We start from the raw sequence: 25437 nt of genomic DNA, 5'->3' as shown, positions 1-25437 counted from the left end.
CTCATGGCTGAAAGAAAAATCTCTATCTATCTATCTATCTATCTATCTATCTATCTATCTGTCTGTCTGTCTGTCTGTCTATCTATCTGTCTATCTATCTGTCTATCTATCTATCTATCTATCTATCTATCTATCTATCTATCTATCTATCTATCTATCTATCTATCTATCTGTCTGTCTGTCGTTATGTCTATCTATCTATCTGTCTGTCTGTCTGTCAGTCTGTCGTTCTGTCCATCTGTCTGTCTGTCTGTCGTTATGTCTGTCTATCTATCTATCTATCTATCTATCTATCTATCTATCTATCTATCTATCTATCTATCTGTCTATCTGTCTATCTGTCTGTCTGTCAGTCTGTCGCTCTGTCCATCTGTCTGTCGCTCTGTCTGTCTGTCTGTCTATCTATCTATCTGTCTGTATGTCTCTGTCTGTCTGTGCATCTGTCGTTCTGTCTGTCTATCTATCTGTCTGTCTGTCTGTCTGTCTGTCTATCTATCTGTCTGTCTGTCTGTCTGTCGTTATGTCTGTCTATCTATCTATCTATCTATCTATCTATCTATCTATCTATCTGTCTGTATGTCTGTATGTCTGTATGTCTCTGTCTGTCTGTGCATCTGTCGCTCTGTCTGTCTATCTATCTATCTATCTATCTATCTATCTATCTATCTATCTATCTATCTATCTATCTATCTATCTATCTATCTATCTGTCTGTCTGTCTGTCTGTATGTCTCTGTCTGTCTGTGCATCTGTCGCTCTGTCTGTCTATCTATCTGTCTGTCTGTCTATCTATCCATCTATCCATCTATCTGTCTGTCTGTCTGTCTGTCTATCTATGTATCTATCTGTCTGTCTGTCTGTCTGTCTGTCTGTCTGTCTATCTATCTATCTATCTATCTGTCTGTCTGTCTGTCGTTATGTCTATCTATCTATCTGTCTGTCTGTCTGTCTGTCAGTCTGTCGTTCTGTCCATCTGTCTGTCTGTCTGTCGTTATGTCTGTCTATCTATCTATCTATCTATCTATCTATCTATCTATCTATCTATCTATCTATCTGTCTATCTGTCTATCTGTCTATCTGTCTGTCTGTCAGTCTGTCGTTCTGTCCATCTGTCTGTCGTTCTGTCTGTCTGTCTGTCTGTCTGTCTATCTATCTATCTGTCTGTATGTCTCTGTCTGTCTGTGCATCTGTCGTTCTGTCTGTCTATCTATCTGTCTGTCTGTCTGTCTGTCTGTCTGTCTATCTATCTGTCTGTCTGTCTGTCTGTCGTTATGTCTGTCTATCTATCTATCTATCTATCTATCTATCTATCTATCTATCTGTCTGTATGTCTGTATGTCTCTGTCTGTCTGTGCATCTGTCGTCTGTCTGTCTATCTATCTATCTATCTATCTATCTATCTATCTATCTATCTATCTATCTATCTATCTATCTATCTATCTATCTATCTATCTGTCTGTCTGTCTGTCTGTCTATCTATCTATCTATCTATCTATCTATCTATCTATCTATCTATCTGTCCATCTGTCTGTCGTTCTGTCCATCTGTCTGTCTGTCGTTATGTCTGTCTATCTATCTATCTATCTATCTATCTGTCTGTCTGTCTGTCTGTCTGTCTGTCTGTCTGTGCATCTGTCGTTCTGTCTGTCTATCTATCTATCTACCAACCATCTGGTACATCAAAAAAAAAAATCTAAATAACATTAATTAAAACAATTTAGCAAAAATACCATGTACTGATATGCAGTTTGGTGAGTTGTTGACTCCAAACCAATTCAATTCAAAAAGTGAGCTTTTACCTTAATAAATACTCTAAATAATTCATTAGGTGAGTTGTTACCACACTAAACAATTCAGTGAATAATAATGTATAATCTATTTTTATGTGCTAATATTTAAGATAAAATGGGTTAATATCTAATTTTCATTAAAAAATAAATTAATTAAAAATAAGAAAAAGTATTTTAATAATCATTATTTTTACATTTTGTTTTAATAATCACAATTAATTTAAGGTAATAGGTTAGATACAATTAAACTACAAATAATTTAAAAACTGCAATTATTTTCTATAAGATAACAAATGAAAATAAAATAAAATTCAATGGATGAGTTATTACCACAATAAACGATTCAGTGAACTATAATTACAATCTATCCCATAGTTAAATAAATAATATATATAATTTGAATAATACTTAAATCTCTCACTTAAGGTCCTTGCACACTGAGTCTGAAATTTTCGTATGCGTTTTTTAGTTTTTTTCATATTCGTCATCGTTTCCTATCAAAATACTTGCTACGGATGTGAAAACACAGAAAATAGAACCTGATCTGAATTTCTTATGACGGACGAAAGTTTCGGAGGCAGTGTGTAAACATGACTGACACAACACGAGGTCGTATTTATTTTTTTAACGTGCAAAAATTTCAGACAAGATTTCGGACTAAAATAATTAATACGAAAAAAATTAACTAAAAAAAATCACCTAAAACAAGTTATGCCACATAACAGATAAAGCTATTCAGTAATGAGTATTAAAGTTGTTCTTAATTTTTTACGTGCTATTTTTTAAAGATAAAATAGGTTAACATTTTTCAAGTGTTACAATTGCACTCAATCAACAGTGACAACTGTAACACTCTAGAGATATTTTATTTAATTATTATATTTCACATTATATTATTATATATACACTAGATTTCTCTTACAGTACAGTTACTTTTTGCACATTTAAACAGCGGTGTTTCACTAAACGATTCAATGAATGAGTTGTTCACTTGGTTACTGATTCAGTGAACAAGTCGTTCCTTAGATCAACCCTCCAACTGATTGACTGAATGAGATGTTAGAATGATTCAGAACACTAACACTTTGGACATCACAATAAAGTAGTGCTGTATTTTGTAGAGGACAACCCAATATAATACCTATCTATTATTTTGTGACTGCCACCTCCTCTGGGGTGAAACGCGTATTAGTTCAGGCTTAGTCCAATGTTACATCTAGAGTTAGGGTTACATCTAGGGTCATTCCCTGCCTGGATCAATACAAACTGGGGTGGATTAGAGTTCACAGGGAAATGGAGGGCTAGCGGGCACAAACCGCAGTGTCAAAAGGCAAGCAAAGTGTACATATTGCATTCACAGACAGCGGCTTTTACAGTGAGCAGATCTGCTGATGTGTGACTGTCACTGGCTGCAGCTGACAATGGGAAAGGGTGCATTGTGGGAAATAAGATTAACTCCAGTGTGTTCTGGTCTGGTAATGTCACCAACTTGAACATGGTGGGGTCAGTAAGTGAAAAATGATAAAACGACGGATTAAATAGAAGCAAAACTGTAAGGAAAGCTAGTGTTCTTGCTGTTTACAACTGGTATTAACATGCATAGCCTGTATTAATTTTCTTTTAAAGGTGACTGTACATTTAAAAGCCTTGCTTTAGCTCAATAATTATTGACAAGTAAACCAAAAGGCATTAAATGAATGTTTTTGTGAAGACAGATCATGTGACACCAGTAAAGATCAGATGCATCGCTGCGGGTCACCTTTAGCTCAGGCTGGGTTGGACAGCTGTCCCTCAGTCAGGTAGCTGTCAGTCAGACGTCCATCCAACCCAACACAGCTGTTACAAGCAGAGACTACGCATGTCATCGGGTCACTACAGCTAAGTCATGTGTGCCATCTTCCTGCAAAGCTGCACTTGACTCCAAAAGCTCACAGAAGAGATAGTGAGCTAGTGTTGCCTGTCAGTGTATTGCACCACTTCTAAACAACAACAACTTGTTTACATTGCTAAAAATAAAATAAAATTCATAAAAAGCATATAAAATTATTTCAAACATTTTCATATAAGATAATAGGTTAAGATTAAAACAAAATGAAAAAATAATGTATTTATTTTATTTATATTAATTCATTTTAAAATTATTATAATAGCAATTATTTTCATTTTTATTTGCATTTTTTTATTTTTCAAAAAATAAAATGAATGAACTAAAAAAATTAAAGATTAAATTATTTTAATATAATAAAATAGGTTTATAGTTAACAGATAATAGGTTTCGATTTAAATGAATTAGATCAGTGTCATTTATTTTATAAAGTATAAAAATTATATACTTTGTTAAGATGATAGAAAATCTTGTTTTTAATAAGATCATTTAAAAAAAATATATTAGAAATTTTCATAGATGTAAGAAGTCAGTTTATTTGAACTTAGGGCTCGGTTTTAAATTAATTAACCAAAGCATAAAAGATAAAATGTAATCAAAGTTGACCTTATTCTTAATAAAAACATTTTTAATTGAGCACAATTCATCAAAGCACTAAACTTTTTTCTTTAGAAAAAGTTCATACAATCTTCAAAAAAAAAAAAAAAAACTTTCTCTGCCTCTGAAACAAACTTTTATCTGATGTAACCATGAAAAGATTAATATTAATATTTAATATTTAATTCAGCCTTACATTTAACATTGGCATGATTGATGAAAGGATTCAATGAAAACCCAATGGAAAAAACTAAAATATTGCCCTATTTATTTCCCACTGAACGTTGTGTTTTACTCGGATATCCATCATATTACGGAACTTTAATGTGATGCAAATTCAGTAATATCTTTATCAATACGAGCAGTGATATCAAACATGGCTGGAGTAGAAATCCATAGAAGAATATTTTGAAAAATTGACTAATTCGACAGCCTACAGATGCCTTGAAACACTTTAGAAGAAAAAAGAGAAAGCAAAAAATGGGTGACAACCGTCATATACAGTGATGACCTTGGTTTCCCACAGCAAAACAGAAAGAGAGAGAGAGAGAAACCTAGATTAAGGGGTCATCCACAGTTCACAGACTCTCTTCAGCCCCGGAATGGAGTCACAGACAAGAATGAAATGGAGAGTGAAAGGGTAAACTGATACAGTGACTCAAAAAAGGAGGAAAATAGTGGAGAGGAAAGATACTGAGTTGATACTTCTGACGTTTGCAGGAATAAAAGTGGGCGGGGACAGTGGGGGCATGTCTTACCATTGTAGGAGAGGCGGGGCTTGCTCAGACACATGATGAAGTGAACTTCCATCTCGTTGGATGCCACTGATTTGGAGCAGACAGGACACTTAAATCCTGCAGAGAGAAGGAAACAGCATTGTCAGAACTCTTGAAGCAGCAATAAGCCGGCAAAGGCGGTGGAATGAGCTGTGACAGTGATGCAGCAGTCTGATAACTGCCAATGCCATAATCCTGTGCAACATGTTATGTTTCTATGCATTAGCTTGGCTTTTAGTAACTTCGTTGACACAAGGCTTTTTTAACTTAAACTTATACTTTACAAACACATACATCAATGTCACTTGTTCACCAATGTCTTACATAAGGCTCATGTTAGGCCGGAATTCAGTTTTCTTAGCCTGGGGTTAGTCACACGTACCTTACCTGCGACTAACATGAGTTTTTCAGTCCAATAATGCATAAATGGCTGATATTAAAATTCTATATTATTTGGGTGTGGCGAGTGGGGCGGGGCCGAGAGCCGTGGGAACGGAGCGAGGCCGGTGCAGTTAATGATAATGAGCGACACCCGCGCCACTCGCCGGTCTTGAGTCCCACGGAGGACCCCCGGAAGGATAAAAGGAGGAGTGACGACAGTGGAAGACGAGAGAGGACCAGGCCTGGACTTTTATTTTGTATTTTATGTGCGGCAGTCGTCCGTGAGGGGCTGCCGCTTTACTTTGATGTTTGTTTATTTTATTAAAATTTTGTTTGAACGTTCGCCGGTTCCCGCCTCCTTCTTCCCGATCTACGAACTGTGTTACATTGGGGCTGGTGCGACTTTTTTGTTTTTGAAAGAAGTCTTTTATGCTCATCAGGGCTGCATTTATTTGATGAGGAATACAGTACAAATAGTAATATTGTGAAAGTTTATTACAATTTAAAATGACTGTTTTCTATTTTAATATATTTTAAAATGTCATTTATTCCTGTGATGTCAAAGTTGAATTTTCAACATCATTACTTCAGTCTTCAGAGTCACGTTATCCTTCAGAAATCATTTTAATTTGCTGCTCAAAAAACATTTCTTATTATTATCATCAGTGTTGCAACCAGTTTTGGTGATTAATAATTTTGTGGAAACTGATTTTTATTTTATTTTCAGGATTGTTTGATGAATATACATTTCAAACGAATAGAATTTTTTTGTAACATTATAAATGTCTTTGCTGTCACTTTTGATCAATTTAATGCATCCTTGATTAGTAATTTTAATAATAAAATAAAAAATCTTACTGAAACTCAACTTGTATATAATCTACATTAAAAATAAAACACTTAAAATTAAAAGGCTTCACAAAATCCTGATGTACATTGGATATTCGTTTTGAGATTTGCTAAAGATTAGGCTACATTACAAATTTTAATAACACAACAGATGGAAAAAAGTCAAATGTACTATAGGAAATTAGTATTGCACAATTGTATATTATTAAATAATTTAAACAATTTCTAATATCATCAGATATGGGACCATTATATCCAGATCCAAGCCTTAAATTCCTATTATTTTGAAAATATTCAAATTTGCCACTAGATTTTATGTTTTGTATTGCAATGGGGCATTTATGTAGACCTCTATTCACATCAACAGTAAAAATGGTCACAAAATTAAACTATTTAATTAAAGCGCCATATTTAACTTTTGACAGAAATGAAAACAAGGCTGTGAAGGAGGGAACTACAGTGTGTTCAATGGGTAAGCTGATGAAATGTCTTTCAGTAAACTTCCAGTAAACAAAAACTCCATAAAACAGTTTTTAAAGTTGTGAGTTGGTGAAAATTATGTAATCTAGGGCCTTTTTACATTGTGTGCCATTATAAAGACTGTCTATCCCTCACAGCCTCGTTTTCATCACCGTTAAGTTCATATGAAGTCTAACCTGACTATTATGTCTACCAGTCTATTATGCAATAAACCACAACACTAGCTTCAAATCAGCAACCAAAGGGAGCTTCCACTAACACCGATGTCCTCTGACATCAACAGCAGGCCCGTAGGGGAAGACAGAAAGAGAGAGCCATTCACACCTTGAGTCCCACAGAGCTGGGCTGTGTCCTTCATAAACACAGACGCAGCGGCAGGTCATTGAGACTCTGTTTGGCACCTCACATCCCACCATGAAGCCCGCAGGCCTTGTTTTAGACCTTCGGGGGCCTTGTCGCATGATTCATGTCAATGTTTCCCAATGCACTGAACTCTAAGGTGAGAAGTGGCAAGCTAAAGTGTTGTTTCTTAGCAGAGTTTGATGAACGAATTCACATTCACAAACTATAAGAAAACTTGCCACGTCAGCACTGCTATATAAAACACCAGGCTGGTGTGTTTGGGGACTTCCATTGGAGAAGGTGCAGGTGTGGTTTTGAGACTGTACTATACATGAGGGCATGGCCTTGACGAAAAGACTCGAAACCAAGAAAATTATAGTTCTGTACAACTTACAGGACTGGTATAATACAAGTTGCTCTCGGTATTCATGAAGAACTAGGAATAATTACTGAATAGGAAGCTCTTTTGCCTGCAGGGATTTTTAGAAATTGTAAACATAAGAGAAAAACCTGATTGGATTTCTGCCGAGAGAAGCTCTTTGTGTTCATGATGTGGAACCTTGGTTTGAGGGGAGCATTGTAAAATCTAATTAACAGCAGTTTTACATTATTTCAGTGCATATGTTGATATTTATTTAGGGTGAAGACAGGTTGTTTGCCCTGTAGGAGCAGCCTGAAACATAAGCTGCATAAGATCTCTGGTTAACTCTTGAATTTTGTTTATATTTTTGTTTTAAATGAGGTAGTAAGAAGCAATATCGTTAAATGAAAAATAATTCATCCAAATTAAAAAAAATCTGTCTTTAATTATCCAAGCCTGTTTTGCTGAAAAGACTTGAGTAAGAAAGTACAAATCAATCAATAATGCTTTGCATCATATACCATCATTTTCCCCTCAAAAGTGTTTATATGGAGTTACATTATAGCTGTTTAACTTACAGTGCAAATATTATTAAAGAAAATTGAATGGTTATAAAAAAAAAAATATGAAAATGTACAAAAATGTTTTTTAACATTTTATTTGTTATAAATTCGCAATCTTTTATTCAGCAAGGATGCATTAAATTGATCAAAAGTGACAGTAAAGACATTTATAAGATTTATAACAAAATATTTCTATTTCAAATAGGCTAAATGTTGTTCTTTTTAACTTTATATTCATCAAAGAAACCTGAAAAAATGCATCACTGTTTCAACAAATATATTAAGCACCACACGTGTTTTCAACATCGATAATAACAAGAAATGTTTCTTGAGCAGCAAATCTGCATATTAGAATGATTTCTGAAGGATCATGTGACACTGAAGACTGGAAATTCAGCTTTGCCTTCACAGGAATAAATTTAATTTTAAAATATATTCAAACAGAAAACAGTTATTTTAAACTGTAACAATATTTCACTAAATAAAGAGTTTTTACTGTATTTTTGATCAAATAAATACAGCCTTTGTAAGCACAAGAGACTTCTTTCAAAAATATTTCAAACTCTCACTGACCTCAAACATTTGTGTACCTAAACAGTATATGTATATAAAAATACATAGCTAAAATGTGGTGGAGCCAGTGACAATGTTGGCAAGACACATAAAAAATATTCAAAAGTTTCTACTCTTGTGTTAAACAGCAAGAAAAATCAGCAAATGAGTTTGGAACGACATAAGTGTGAGTAGAAAAATGCTAAAATTTTCATTTTTGGGTGAACTTCAGTGAAAGAAAGCAGGTGCAGATAGTCTAATGAACAAAAGTAGGCATGCCAGGAAAAGGAGTGAGACAGAATAAGAATCCAAACAGAGCCAAAATGCAAAGTCAGTAAAAACACGGCACAAAGTAAATGTAGGGACGAAGACAGCTCCATCTGTCAATATAACCCAGGTTCGATTCTCTCCGCCTCCTGACTCTTCACGTAGCACACACCCCAACCCTCCAAATCCCACCCCAGGAACCCATGATGATGCCTGACCCAGTTTTCCCTAGGCTGCTATTTTCAGGCATTCCTTGGGGACAGATGGAGAGAGAGAGAGAAGGAAAGAAGACTGAAGTGGAAAACGGAGGTGTGGAAATCTCTGACAGGGATGTCCCATCTCCATAGAGGTGTGATTCACTGAAACAAAGCTACTAAAGGGGGGCGACGGGGTTCCATCTGTCAACAAGCAAAACTCGAGTCGCACATTCGAGAGAGGCCAACTGTCTCCACTACCGCAAGTATCACATGACGCCGAAAATATCAACAGCAGCTCACCGCAGCAACAAACAGACCAGACGTCTTTCATGCCCAACCGGCCATAATGACAATGAGCTTATGAGATCAAGTCATTAGACTTATTAAACTTATTTGTAAATTACCTCAGTTGACCTCGTCCAAGTGGAATGTTGCTTTCCAAGAGCTTTTCATGTCAAAAATCATATAATCTAATCTTCATGATGTTCCAAACATGTAAGACTTTCTTTGATTTTTGTCTTGATTGCCGCTTTTCATGGAGTAACAATGAATGGGGACTGAAGCATTCAAGCTTCGAAAAGGGATGAAAAAAATGTACAGAAGTGGTCCATAGGACTTGTACACTATTATTAAGGTTTTCTGAAGCAAAACGATTGCTTTTTTTAAGAAACATACTGAAATTGAAGTTATTTTTCATTGATAATCTTTCTCCAGTCTTGCTGAGACTGATTCATTGAGTCAGTGAGTTGAATTCAAGAACCAAGTGAGTCCAAACAGTGAACGAATCATTCAAATTGGTTTTGTGAACTCAATCAGAATTCAGTTTACAAAATATTTAGAGTATATAGCACATTTAAAGCAGTAGAAGTTGCTGTACAATGAAGAAAAATGATTACATGCAAGTAACCCTAAACCAAACCTTAATCCTAAACCTAACCATATAATAAGTACATGCAGTTAATTAATATTACTCAGTACTTAAATGTATAATTACAAAGACACCTTAAAATAAAGTGTAACCACACTTTATTTTACTGTCCTGTTCTGTATGTACATACTATGTACAAACCCGATTCCAAAAAAGTTGGGACACTGTACAAATTGTGAATAAAAAAGGAATGCAATAATTTACAAATCTCATAAACTTATATTTTATTCACAATAGAATATAGATAACATATCAAATGTTGAAAGTGAGACATTTTGAAATGTCATGCCAAATATTGGTTCATTTTGGATTTCATGAGAGCTACACATTCCAAAAAAGTTGGGACAGGTAGCAATAAGAGGCCGGAAAAGTTAAATGTACATATAAGGAACAGCTGAAGGACCAATTTGCAACTTATTAGGTCAATTGGCAACATGATTGGGTATAAAAAGAGCCTCTCAGAGTGGCAGTGTCTCTCAGAAGTCAAGATGGGAAGAGGATCACCAATTCCCCCAATGCTGCGGCGAAAAATAGTGGAGCAATATCAGAAAGCAGTTTCTCAGAGAAAAATTGCAAAGAGTTTAAAGTTATCATCATCTACAGTGCATAATATCATCCAAAGATTCAGAGAATCTGGAACAATCTCTGTGCGTAAGGGTCAAGGCCGGAAAACCATACTGGATGCCCGTGATCTTCGGGCCCTTAGACGGCACTGCATCACATACAGGAATGCTACTTTAATGGAAATCACAACATGGGCTCAGGAATACTTCCAGAAAACATTGTCGGTGAACACAATCCACCGTGTCATTCGCCGTTGCCAGCTAAAACTCTATAGGTCAAAAAAGAACCCATATCTAAACATGATCCAGAAGCGCAGGCGTTTTCTCTGGGCCAAGGCTCATTTAAAATGGACTGTGGCAAAGTGGAAAACTGTTTTGTGGTCAGACGAATCAAAATTTGAAGTTCTTTTTGGAAAACTGGGACGCCATGTCATCCGGACTAAAGAGGACAAGGACAACCCAAGTTGTTATCAGCGCTCAGTTCAGAAGCCTGCATCTCTGATGGTATGGGGTTGCATGAGTGCGTGTGGCATGGGCAGCTTACACATCTGGAAAGGCACCATCAATGCTGAAAGGTATATCCAAGTTCTAGAACATGCTCCCATCCAGACGTCGTCTCTTTCAGGGAAGACCTTGCATTTTCCAACATGACAATGCCAGACCACATACTGCATCAATTACAACATCATGGCTGCGTAGAAGAAGGATCCGGGTACTGAAATGGCCAGCCTGCAGTCCAGATCTTTCACCCATAAAAAACATTTGGCGCATCATAAAGAGGAAGATGCGACAAAGAAGACCTAAGACAGTTGAGCAACTAGAAGCCTGTATTAGACAAGAATGGGACAACATTCCTATTCCTAAACTTGAGCAACTTGTCTCCTCAGTCCCCAGACGTTTGCAGACTGTTATCAAAAGAAGAGGTGATGCCACACAGTGGTAAACATGGCCTTGTCCCAACTTTTTTGAGATGTGTTGATGCCATGAAATTTAAAATCAACTTATTTTTCCCTTAAAATGATACATTTTCTCAGTTTAAACATTTGATATGTCATCTATGTTGTATTCTGAATGAAATATTGAAATTTAAAACTTCCACATCACTGCATTCTGTTTTTATTCACAATTTGTACAGTGTCCCAACTTTTTTGGAATCGGGTTTGTACTTGTTATAGTAATTACAATAAATAATAACTAGGTACTAACCTTAACCCATGTTACCTTATATCATCCAGTACTTTCTTAGGTAAGTACAAATAAGTACATGTGCTGCAACAAAGTGCAAACAAAAAACTCTATTCATTGTAATTGAATGGAAAACAGTGACTTGTGCAGAATTTGGATGAATAAATGTGAAAAATAATGGCTTAATTTTCATTTTCTGAGTGAACTGTCACTTAAATATGAATTCAGATGCCAGGCAGCATGGCTTAAACCTTTGTAAACAGGGTTGGGGCTCTGATGAGGGAAAGAGTCCATGTAAAAAGGCCAGAATAGAGCCATGGGCCCCTCAGTCAGTGCAATCCTAAAGGCTGCTGGGAAGACCAGCTGCTCGCTCTCACAGTGCGTGGCTTAATTAGACACTCTATTGGTCTTAATGAGCTCTGGCTCAAGTCAGGACATTAATGGGAGACTGAGCGTTTGGAACTTTGTGTATTTGTGGGTTAATTGCCACTGTTGTGTGTTTTAGTGGTCAAGGGGGACAGCTAATGGTCAAAAAGACACTTTAACTCGATTTTAGCCTTGATTACAAATCAGGCTACACTTTAAAAACTTAATTTATTTCAGTTTGGGAAGTCTTGTTGTATAGTTGTTTTTTATTTCAAAGTTGTTCACTGTATGTCCTTCACTTGGAGCACAAATCAACATCCGTTTCAACTCATAAAACAATCCAGACTTGAGACTCGTAGAACAGCATCTCGTCGTACCGTGTCTCTGCACGCATCTGAAATAGAGCCGTTACGCTCTGCACCTGTTAAAGTGTCCCCTGGCTCTCGTCCTTCAAGCTGACACGTTCCTCAAGCAGAGCCGACTGCTCCGTCTGATATCCATGCATTTTTGATGATACCTCTGCATATAGTTCTTGCTCCGTTCCCCACGGCCGAAGATGAAGAAGTCAAAAAGCTTAAGGCATGAATACACATTTTTCTCCGATTTACAGTCTGGAGAAGTTGATGCTAGTGGCCAAATGTCAAAGCCAGTCTGCAGATTTGAGTTGACAGATTTCATAGAAAATTGCATAGTGTATGATGGCCAAAGACTTCAGTCGTTTAGTGTTTGATGGCCAGTTTTTCCTCTGTGACTATTACAGAGTCGGTAAGTGTATGATGCTGCCCATACACTTAAAATCTGTTCAGATTTTAAAAGTCATGTAGAGTATTCCAGTATTTTAGACAGACGCTCATGCCAGACTCCTGCTGACCAAAATTCCCAAGATTCAACAACAGTGCTGTGCCATACAAAATAACATTCTTTTCTTCAAAATTGAAAACATGGGACCTTGTTCAGCGAATCGAGTCAAAGAAAATTTTTATTTTGCATTTACCCACCAATTTAATGTACAAATAATGAACTGTGATTCTAAAAGAACTGTGGTTCTTTTAGATTTTTATATAGAAAACAATGAAAATCAACAATTAAAAACTATTTTAATTCATATACAGTATATGTGTGTAGATAGATAGATAGATAGATAGATAGATAGATAGATAGATAGATAGATAGATAGATAGATAGATAGATAGATAGATAGATAGATAGATAGATAATTGGAATTAGATAGATAGATAGTCAGAATATGATAGATAGATAGATAGATAGATAGATAGATAGATAGATAGATAGATAGTCAGAATATGATAGATAGATAGTCAGAATATGATAGATAGATAGATAGATAGATAGATAGATAGATAGATAGATAGATAGATAGATAGAATATCTGTGGCAAAGTGGAAAACTGTTTTGTGGTCAGACGAATCAAAATTTGAAGTTCTTTTGGAAAACTGGGACGCCATGTCATCCGGACTAAAGAGGACAAGGACAACCCAAGTTGTTATCAGCGCTCAGTTCAGAAGCCTGCATCTCTGATGGTATGGGGTTGCATGAGTGCGTGTGGCATGGGCAGCTTACACATCTGGAAAGGCACCATCAATGCTGAAAGGTATATCCAAGTTCTAGAACATGCTCCCATCCAGACGTCGTCTCTTTCAGGGAAGACCTTGCATTTTCCAACATGACAATGCCAGACCACATACTGCATCAATTACAACATCATGGCTGCGTAGAAGAAGGATCCGGTACTGAAATGGCCAGCCTGCAGTCCAGATCTTTCACCCATAAAAAACATTTGGCGCATCATAAAGAGGAAGATGCGACAAAGAAGACCTAAGACAGTTGAGCAACTAGAAGCCTGTATTAGACAAGAATGGGACAACATTCCTATTCCTAAACTTGAGCAACTTGTCTCCTCAGTCCCCAGACGTTTGCAGACTGTTATAAAAGAAGAGGGATGCCACACAGTGGTAAACATGGCCTTGTCCCAACTTTTTGAGATGTGTTGATGCCATGAAATTTAAAATCAACTTATTTTTCCCTTAAAATGATACATTTTCTCAGTTTAAACATTTGATATGTCATCTATGTTGTATTCTGAATGAAATATTGAAATTTAAAACTTCCACATCACTGCATTCTGTTTTTATTCACAATTTGTACAGTGTCCCAACTTTTTTGGAATCGGGTTTGTACTTGTTATAGTAATTACAATAAATAATAACTAGGTACTAACCTTAACCCATGTTACCTTATATCATCCAGTACTTTCTTAGGTAAGTACAAATAAGTACATGTGCTGCAACAAAGTGCAAACAAAAAACTCTATTCATTGTAATTGAATGGAAAACAGTGACTTGTGCAGAATTTGGATGAATAAATGTGAAAAATAATGGCTTAATTTTCATTTTCTGAGTGAACTGTCACTTAAATATGAATTCAGATGCCAGGCAGCATGGCTTAAACCTTTGTAAACAGGGTTGGGGCTCTGATGAGGGAAAGAGTCCATGTAAAAAGGCCAGAATAGAGCCATGGGCCCCTCAGTCAGTGCAATCCTAAAGGCTGCTGGGAAGACCAGCTGCTCGCTCTCACAGTGCGTGGCTTAATTAGACACTCTATTGGTCTTAATGAGCTCTGGCTCAAGTCAGGACATTAATGGGAGACTGAGCGTTTGGAACTTTGTGTATTTGTGGGTTAATTGCCACTGTTGTGTGTTTTAGTGGTCAAGGGGGACAGCTAATGGTCAAAAAGACACTTTAACTCGATTTTAGCCTTGATTACAAATCAGGCTACACTTTAAAAACTTAATTTATTTCAGTTTGGGAAGTCTTGTTGTATAGTTGTTTTTTATTTCAAAGTTGTTCACTGTATGTCCTTCACTTGGAGCACAAATCAACATCCGTTTCAACTCATAAAACAATCCAGACTTGAGACTCGTAGAACAGCATCTCGTCGTACCGTGTCTCTGCACGCATCTGAAATAGAGCCGTTACGCTCTGCACCTGTTAAAGTGTCCCCTGGCTCTCGTCCTTCAAGCTGACACGTTCCTCAAGCAGAGCCGACTGCTCCGTCTGATATCCATGCATTTTTGATGATACCTCTGCATATAGTTCTTGCTCCGTTCCCCACGGCCGAAGATGAAGAAGTCAAAAAGCTTAAGGCATGAATACACATTTTTCTCCGATTTACAGTCTGGAGAAGTTGATGCTAGTGGCCAAATGTCAAAGCCAGTCTGCAGATTTGAGTTGACAGATTTCATAGAAAATTGCATAGTGTATGATGGCCAAAGACTTCAGTCGTTTAGTGTTTGATGGCCAGTTTTTCCTCTGTGACTATTACAGAGTCGGTAAGTGTATGATGCTGCCCATACACTTAAAATCTGTTCAGATTTTAAAAGTCATGTAGAGTATTCCAGTATTTTAGACAGACGCTCATGCCAGACTCCTGCTGACCAAAATTCCCAAGATTCACCAACAGTGCTGTGCCATACAAAATAACATTCTTTTCTTCAAAATTGAAAACATGGGACCTTGTTCAGCGAATCGAGTCAAAGAAAATTTTTATTTTTGCATTTACCCACCAATTTAATGTACAAATAATGAACTGTGATTCTAAAAGAACTGTGGTTCTTTTAGATTTTTATATAGAAAACAATGAAAATCAACAATTAAAAACTATTTTAATTCATATACAGTATATGTGTGTAGATAGATAGATAGATAGATAGATAGATAGATAGATAGATAGATAGATAGATAGATAGATAGATAGATAGATAGATAGATAGTCAGAATATGATAGATAGATAGTCAGAATATGATAGATAGATAGATAGATAGATAGATAGATAGATAGATAGATAGAATATTATAAATGGGTAGATAGATAATCAGAATATGATAGATAGATAGATAGATAGAGTCAGAATATTATAGATAGATAGATAGATGATAGATAGTCAGAATATTATAGATATATAGATGATAGAACGATAGATATATAGATAGAATGATAGATAGATAGAACGATAGATAGATAGATATATAAATAGAGCGATAGATAGCTAGCTAGCTAGCTAGATAGATAGTCAGAATATGATAGATAGATAGATAGATAGATAGATAGAATATTATAAATAGATAGATAATCAGAATATGATAGATAGATAGATAGATAGATAGATGATAGATAGATAGATAGTCAGAATATTATAGATAGATAGAACGATAGATATATAGAGTGATAGATAGATAGAACGATAGATAGATAGATAGACAGAATATTATAGATATATAGATAGACATATAGATATATAGATAGATAGATAGATAGTCAGAATATTAGATAGATAGAACGATAGATATATAGAGTGATAGATAGATAGAACGATAGATAGATAGATAGATAGATAGATAGACAGAATATTATAGATAGATAGATAGATAGATAGTCAGAATATTATAGATATATAGAACGATAGATAGATAGATAGATAGATAGATAGAATGATAGATAGATAGACAGATAGATAGAACGATAGATAGATAGACATAATATTATAGATAGATAGATAGATAGATAGATAGATAGATATAGTCAAAATATTATAGATATATAAATAGATAGATAGATAGATAGATATAGTCAAAATATTATAGATATATAAATAGATAGATAGATAGATACATAGATAGATAGATAGTCAGAATATGATAGATAGATAGACAGAATATTATAGATATATAAATAGATAGATAGATAGATAGATAGATAGTCAGAATATTATAGATAGATAGATAGACAGATAGATAGATAGTCAGAATATTATAGATATATAGATAGACATATAGATATATAGATAGACATATAGATATATAGATAGATAGATAGATAGATAGATATAGTCAAAATATTATAGATATATAAATAGATAGATAGATAGATAGATATAGTCAAAATATTATAGATATATAAATAGATAGATAGATAGATACATAGATAGATAGATAATCAGAATATTAGAATGATTTCTTAAGGATCATGTGACACTAAAAACTACATTTTAAAATATATAAAAATACAAAAACATTTAAAGTTGTAATAATATTTCAAATAAATGCAGCCTTGGTGAGTGTAAGAATCATGCAAAAATTTGAAAAATCTAACAAAATAAATGTATCAATATCATTAATATATATAATGTTTAATGTAATTCTGTGTAGTTTTGTATGCTTTTATTAACACCAAGAACAACAACAAACACAAATTGGCACCTTTGTTTTCATTTGCGATAATAACCCTAGTCAACTCTCAATCAAAGTATTGATCAGTGTCTCTTCACAGGGCGGCTTGAAAGGATCAGTGTTTCCTAAACAGTATTCAAACAAACCGGTTGATTACAATGAGGTCGTTTACAGACACCAGCGATGCTTAATCAATCAGCGGCAGCATGAGTCTGTAAAGGACTCGATGATTACATCACAGAACTGCATTAGGAAGAACCAAAGCACGACTGACAAACAGTTTGAGACGTCTTAATAAATCCACTAAGTGAGCTTGCAGCTTGTAGACAGCTTATCAGAATACACTGATATGAAGCAGATAGGAATATATCATGATGTTTCAAACAAAAGCTATAATGAACCATAGCCAAAGACAAACAGGCCAGTGCACAAGCAGGAAACACTGCATGACTCAGCAGAAAACCACATACAAAAACAGGTCAAACCATTAAAAGGTGTTAAGCGCCTCAGGACTGAATAGAAACCGCAACTGGCCAGACAACGATGACTTCCTGTGACCATTCATTTGTCATAACGCACTACAGCTTTGCGCGGTACACACATCCATCACTGCACACCGAACCATAAAGCTTGGTTTCACTCGCCAGCCTCTTTCATTACAAAATATTGATCTGTAAAATATATAACTACTCTGGGGACATAGAGAACCATCTCTAACACTGAAGTCAGAGCTTGGTGTTTAATGTCTCATTGCCATTAAAATTCCCCCCTTTTAGTTAATGCTTGACGAGCAGTGCTAATTTCTCCCAGCCTGACCTTCATTCGGGTTTAGAAAAGGACGACACAGCTGACGCACATCTGCACTGATACAATAGCAGTACTTCATTGTCTGCTCTTTTTAGGTGAGGTTTCTGTACATTGCCTCTCATACAATGACTCTGACAGCAAACAGAAAGAAGAGAGGCCATTTAAACAGGTACAGGTCTGTGATAGAGAATATCCAGCAACAATATATTTTTTTCCAACCAATGAATATATATTCATCTATTCAAACAGTGTTCGGTAAGCAATGGATGTTATTATAACAGCTGCAAGCATTGTGCAAACAGTAGAGCGAACAACAGAATCTATATTCAGACATGAGCCTTTATGATGTAATGTTTAAAGTGGGATTTACAAGCCTAAGACGTCACCATAATTCATATTTTAGAGATGCAATATGCGTGCTGTGCACAAAGTAGATATTATGGTCAGTGTTATAAATGCCATATATTATATTATAATAAAACATAAACATACATAATCTACATATAAATATAGATAATAAATGATAGAATATACAATAAATAAATTATGTATACATATATTTGCACATATTAACAATATATTACATCATAAATGGATAAATATAATGTATAGGCCTATATATATATATATATATATATATATATATATATATATATATATATATATATATATATGTGTGTGTGTGTGTGTGTGTGTATGCACTTTTAAATACTTTAAAGCACAACAATATTAATTTTTCTTTTGTCAACCTACTACAATACATACCATATCAGAATATGTATGTACACAATATTTAGTAAAAATATTTGAAAACTCTGAAGTCGGTTATCAGCCAATTATTCATTAACAGTCACATGAAGAATATTGCTAATTTATGCACAGTTAATTTATTCTGCAATTATGAGAAAACATAGATACTCGCAGATATAAACACATTTGGAATATACATATATTTGCAATATATTATATCATAAATTAGTAAACACGATGTATAGGCCTGTATGCATTAAAGACATGAAATATATAGGTATGAACAAATGAAAAAATGAAGGAATTTTTATTAAAAGTATTATTTTTTTCTCTTCTTACATGATTCAAAATGTTATTTTACACAACATTTGGTAAAAACTTAACTCAAAAATATTTGAAAACTTTTTGCTCTGATGTTCTGACCAAATGGTTTAATTATTCACTAAAAGCCAGCAACATGAAGAATATTGTTAAATTATGCACAATTAATCGATTCTGCAATTTTGAGGAAAGTCCATGGATTTTGTAATTTGCTGGCTGGTTTATATATCACTTTCATCAATGGTATACTTGTATTATTAGTCTAAGAACACTCTGAAAGGAAAGAGCAGAGGGAAAAGGGGAGGAGTGCTGGAGAAGAGTGAGACAAGGACGTAAACATGGTGACACAGCACTGTCGAAGGAGGGAAGAGAGCAAGCGAGCAAGAAGACAGCATGACAGCTTCTTTTAAAGCAGTGCCCATCAGGACAGTTTTCCTGCATCTGCATGCCACCTCACAACAAGCAGCTTTGCCGTCTGAAGCCTCGGATTCGAGAGCAGACGAGTCAAGGGCATTCCCTGTCACTAGTTGCGAAGGCGTTTTGTATTAGCTTATTCAGCGCAAGTGTGTTTGTGTGTGTGCAAGTGCCTCCATATCACTTTGTAGGTTATACACGAACATATCAATTTTAAGTGTTTATGCTACAATCCCAGAGGAAATTTGAATTGCTCAACGGCTGCTATTTCACAGCTCAGGAGCGGTTTCATTTATGTCGCCTCCACCTCAGATGTTTCTCCTAAAATATTTTACACAAATTAATTATAATTATTTATATAAAAAAGGACAGAGCTATAAAATGATTGTGAATAATACCACAGATCTGATCGTTTGGTCCTGGAAGAATGTGATCAGAGATATTTGAAATCTTATTGATTTCATTCACTGTAAAAAATGATTGTGATTTTAACGGTAAAAGACTGTAAAAATGCTACAGTAAAAACCTATTAATTGGTTAACGGTAAGGTCCCCTACTATATACCGTGAAAAACTGTAATGGACATTTTATGTATTCCAGTTTTTATAAGTGAAAAACAACATATAACAGTAAAAAAACGTAAATTGACATAACCAGAATTCCCTCTGTTAAATTTCACATTTGATGTTTTTTGTTGAAATAACTATGTTTCTCTTACCAGTTATGTATCAGTTAATGAAATATGGTTTTTAAATGCAAATTTAAGTTAAATCCGTAAAACCTAAAATGTTGCTACTGTATTTTTTACGGTAAAATGCAACCACAGCTGCCAGTTTTTTACCGTAAATTTTACAGATTTTTTTTACAATGTGGATGTTATAATTGGTATCTTCTTAGCACATCTGAGCACAGTTTGAGATATTGTTGAAATCTCTTTTGAAGCTACACATTTGAGATTACTAGGGATACACTGATATTGAAATTGTGGCTGCGATAAGCCCATAATAAAAATGAAAATGTGATACTACTTTTTCTAAATAAATAACTATTACCGTTAAAAATTTGGGGTCAGTAAAAATAAGTAAATAAACAATACTTTGGCATTAAATTAATCAAAAGTGTCAATAAAGCCATTTATAATGTTACAAAAGATTTCAATTTCAAAATGAATGCCATTCTTTTGAACTTTCTATTCATCAAAGAATCCTGAAAACAATGTATTATGGTTTTGTTTTCAACACTGATAACAAGAAATGTTTCCTTAGCAGCAAATCAGCATATTAGAGTGATTTCTAAAGGATCATGTGACACTGAAGACTGGAGTAATGATGCTGAAAATTCAGCTTCAATATCACAGGAATAAATTATACTTTAAAATATATTCAAATAGAAAACAGTTATTTTAAATTGCAATCATATTTCACAATATTACTGTTTTTACTGTATTTTGATCAAACAAATGCAGCCTTGGTGTGCAAAAGAGAGTTTAAAAATGACTTACTGACTTCTAAATGGTATTTGCTAAAAGTTACATTTATTATTGTTATTAAAATATGAATCTTTTAAAGATTAACTTTAAGTGAGCATTAAATGATGTCAAGGAATCTAAATGTTTAAAATATTATCTATTTAATTAGCTGCAATTTCAATAATTTCTTAAAGTGAAAAAAAAAAAAACATGGATAAGTTCTAGAAATGTGAAGGCTGGTTTATATATCACTTTCATCAATGGTATACTTGTATTATTAGTCTAAGAACACTCTGAAAGGAAAGAGCAGAGGGAAAAGGGAGGAGTGCTGGAGAAGAGTGAGACAAGGACGTAAACATGGTGACACAGCACTGTCGAAGGAGGGAAGAGAGCAAGCGAGCAAGAAGACAGCATGACAGCTTCTTTTAAAGCAGTGCCCATCAGGACAGTTTTCCTGCATCTGCATGCCACCTCACAACAAGCAGCTTTGCCGTCTGAAGCCTCGGATTCGAGAGCAGACGAGTCAAGGGCATTCCCTGTCACTAGTTGCGAAGGCGTTTTGTATTAGCTTATTCAGCGCAAGTGTGTTTGTGTGTGTGCAAGTGCCTCCATATCACTTTGTAGGTTATACACGAACATATCAATTTTAAGTGTTTATGCTACAATCCCAGAGGAAATTTGAATTGCTCAACGGCTGCTATTTCACAGCTCAGGAGCGGTTTCATTTATGTCGCCTCCACCTCAGATGTTTCTCCTAAAATATTTTACACAAATTAATTATAATTATTTATATAAAAAAGGACAGAGCTATAAAATGATTGTGAATAATACCACAGATCTGATCGTTTGGTCCTGGAAGAATGTGATCAGAGATATTTGAAATCTTATTGATTTCATTCACTGTAAAAAATGATTGTGATTTTAACGGTAAAAGACTGTAAAAATGCTACAGTAAAAACCTATTAATTGGTTAACGGTAAGGTCCCCTACTATATACCGTGAAAAACTGTAATGGACATTTTATGTATTCCAGTTTTTATAAGTGAAAAACAACATATAACAGTAAAAAAACGTAAATTGACATAACCAGAATTCCCTCTGTTAAATTTCACATTTGATGTTTTTTGTTGAAATAACTATGTTTCTCTTACCAGTTATGTATCAGTTAATGAAATATGGTTTTTAAATGCAAATTTAAGTTAAATCCGTAAAACCTAAAATGTTGCTACTGTATTTTTTACGGTAAAATGCAACCACAGCTGCCAGTTTTTTACCGTAAATTTTACAGATTTTTTTTACAATGTGGATGTTATAATTGGTATCTTCTTAGCACATCTGAGCACAGTTTGAGATATTGTTGAAATCTCTTTTGAAGCTACACATTTGAGATTACTAGGGATACACTGATATTGAAATTGTGGCTGCGATAAGCCCATAATAAAAATGAAAATGTGATACTACTTTTCTAAATAAATAACTATTACCGTTAAAAATTTGGGGTCAGTAAAAATAAGTAAATAAACAATACTTTGGCATTAAATTAATCAAAAGTGTCAATAAAGCCATTTATAATGTTACAAAAGATTTCAATTTCAAAATGAATGCCATTCTTTTGAACTTTCTATTCATCAAAGAATCCTGAAAACAATGTATTATGGTTTTGTTTTCAACACTGATAACAAGAAATGTTTCCTTAGCAGCAAATCAGCATATTAGAGTGATTTCTAAAGGATCATGTGACACTGAAGACTGGAGTAATGATGCTGAAAATTCAGCTTCAATATCACAGGAATAAATTATACTTTAAAATATATTCAAATAGAAAACAGTTATTTTAAATTGCAATCATATTTCACAATATTACTGTTTTTACTGTATTTTGATCAAACAAATGCAGCCTTGGTGTGCAAAAGAGAGTTTAAAAATGACTTACTGACTTCTAAATGGTATTTGCTAAAAGTTACATTTATTATTGTTATTAAAATATGAATCTTTTAAAGATTAACTTTAAGTGAGCATTAAATGATGTCAAGGAATCTAAATGTTTAAAATATTATCTATTTAATTAGCTGCAATTTCAATAATTTCTTAAAGTGAAAAAAAAAAAAACATGGATAAGTTCTAGAAATGTGAAGGCATTTTGTTAACCACAATAAATGCTGATGACTAAATAAATGTTGCTAGTTAAGCCAGATAGGAAACTGGGTCAGGAACGCCAGCTCACCAACATCCAAAATGTAACATGTGGATGACAATTTCAGATTTAAAAAAAAATGACACAAGAAGAAAATAACACTTCTGTCAGTTAATCAGACACTTGTTATCCATTACTGACAATAATCTCAAATTTATCAGTCTATCACTACATAATACACTGTAAGAAGGTTACAAGGCACAAATGCATTTAAATGCGAAGCGCAGAGAGATATAGCACATAAAAGAGAGCGAAAGCGGCACCAAAAACAAATCAATATTGCATGTTGTTTTCACCGCTTATCAGCTCTCTGCAAGAAGGTTTATTGTGTCTCGACATCAGCGGCGGCCATCGGAGGACCATCTGAATCACAGCCTCCGACGCTCCTGAATGGAACGGCCAGGATGCCCATACATGGGCGTAACGTGTTCACATGACATCAGAACGAACTCTCCTCAACTAGTTTCAACTTATTACCTTCAGTGGGAAAAGAACAGCTGTTTCCATGGCAACAGCAGAACGAGAGGGAGGTAATGACATGGAGTGTGTGTGTGTGTGTGGTTATAGATGCAGACATACTGTTTTCCTCTGTAAACTTCCTGATTACAGGATGTTGTTTTGGCCCTTGAGAGGAAAGACGGGGGTATATTTTTCTCGTCGCTAGCGTGCGAATGATCACGTAACAATGTGTAAGGTCTCAAAAGGCAAGGAAGTGAGCACACAATGGCGAAAAACTACATCGCAAAGTCCCTGGGGCGACACGAGCCGCCCTTGTGCTTGTCACAGGTTTATCTTTAGCTGGTCTCCACTGTATAATGGCAAGGTTTGGTCGCCACTCCATGGAAACTGTTGTCACGGCCTTTCTAATTGGCCGGTTGTTTGCACTAGCGGCTCCTCCTTCATTGAAGGAGCTCTGGCAGCTGTCATTCACAGGAGCTGCTACATGCAGGAAGTGTGAGTGACGGAGCTGGGGAAAATGTCTCTCTGTTTCTCGCTCTTGCTCTCCCTCCCTCTGGGTCTCGGTGAAATGAGTGTGCGAGTGTTGTGGGGTGGCAGGCTTGTTGAGGCCGCATGTAAGACTGCAGCCTGAAAACAGCGGTGGCAAGCGACAGGGTTGTCACAGCAACAGCCGACCTCCTTCAACTCTGCGGTGTGTAGCTGCCTTCTGATTCACAGGGGCCCTACACAGTGTACACTGCTCCTATTGATTTCATTCACTGTAAAAATGATTGTGATTTTAACGGTAAAAGACTGTAAAAATGCTACAGTAAAACCTATTAATTGGTTAACGGTAAGGTCCCCTACTATATACCGTGAAAAACTGTAATGGACATTTTATGTATTCCAGTTTTTATAAGTGAAAAACAACATATAACAGTAAAAACGTAAATTGACATAACCAGAATTCCTCTGTTAAATTTCACATTTGATGTTTTTGTTGAAATAACTATGTTTCTCTTACCAGTTATGTATCAGTTAATGAAATATGGTTTTAAATGCAAATTTAAGTTAAATCCGTAAAACCTAAAATGTTGCTACTGTATTTTTACGGTAAAATGCAACCACAGCTGCCAGTTTTTACCGTAAATTTTACAGATTTTTTACAATGTGGATGTTATAATTGGTATCTTCTTAGCACATCTGAGCACAGTTTGAGATATTGTTGAAATCTCTTTTGAAGCTACACATTTGAGATTACTAGGGATACACTGATATTGAAATTGTGGCTGCGATAAGCCCATAATAAAAATGAAAATGTGATACTACTTTTCTAAATAAATAACTATTACCGTTAAAAATTTGGGGTCAGTAAAAATAAGTAAATAAACAATACTTTGGCATTAAATTAATCAAAAGTGTCAATAAAGCCATTTATAATGTTACAAAAGATTTCAATTTCAAAATGAATGCCATTCTTTTGAACTTTCTATTCATCAAAGAATCCTGAAAACAATGTATTATGGTTTTGTTTTCAACACTGATAACAAGAAATGTTTCCTTAGCAGCAAATCAGCATATTAGAGTGATTTCTAAAGGATCATGTGACACTGAAGACTGGAGTAATGATGCTGAAAATTCAGCTTCAATATCACAGGAATAAATTATACTTTAAAATATATTCAAATAGAAAACAGTTATTTTAAATTGCAATCATA

At 34.9% G+C, this 25437-nt stretch overlaps 1 protein-coding gene across 1 annotated transcript in view; it reads right to left on the bottom strand.

Annotated features, from left to right (window-relative positions):
* znrf1 (zinc and ring finger 1) overlaps positions 1–25437 on the bottom strand; it is a 43382-nt gene that overhangs the window by 8105 nt on the left and 9840 nt on the right. Inside the window, exon 2 of the mRNA XM_058766407.1 lies at positions 5030–5125. Within this exon, the coding sequence (XP_058622390.1) occupies positions 5030–5125 (96 nt within the window). The remainder of the gene's footprint in view (positions 1–5029; positions 5126–25437) is intronic.

This window comes from Onychostoma macrolepis, chromosome 25 (genome assembly GCF_012432095.1).
Source record: "Onychostoma macrolepis isolate SWU-2019 chromosome 25, ASM1243209v1, whole genome shotgun sequence".
NCBI lineage: Eukaryota > Metazoa > Chordata > Actinopteri > Cypriniformes > Cyprinidae > Onychostoma > Onychostoma macrolepis.
This window is presented reverse-complemented; position numbering and strand designations above follow the sequence as displayed.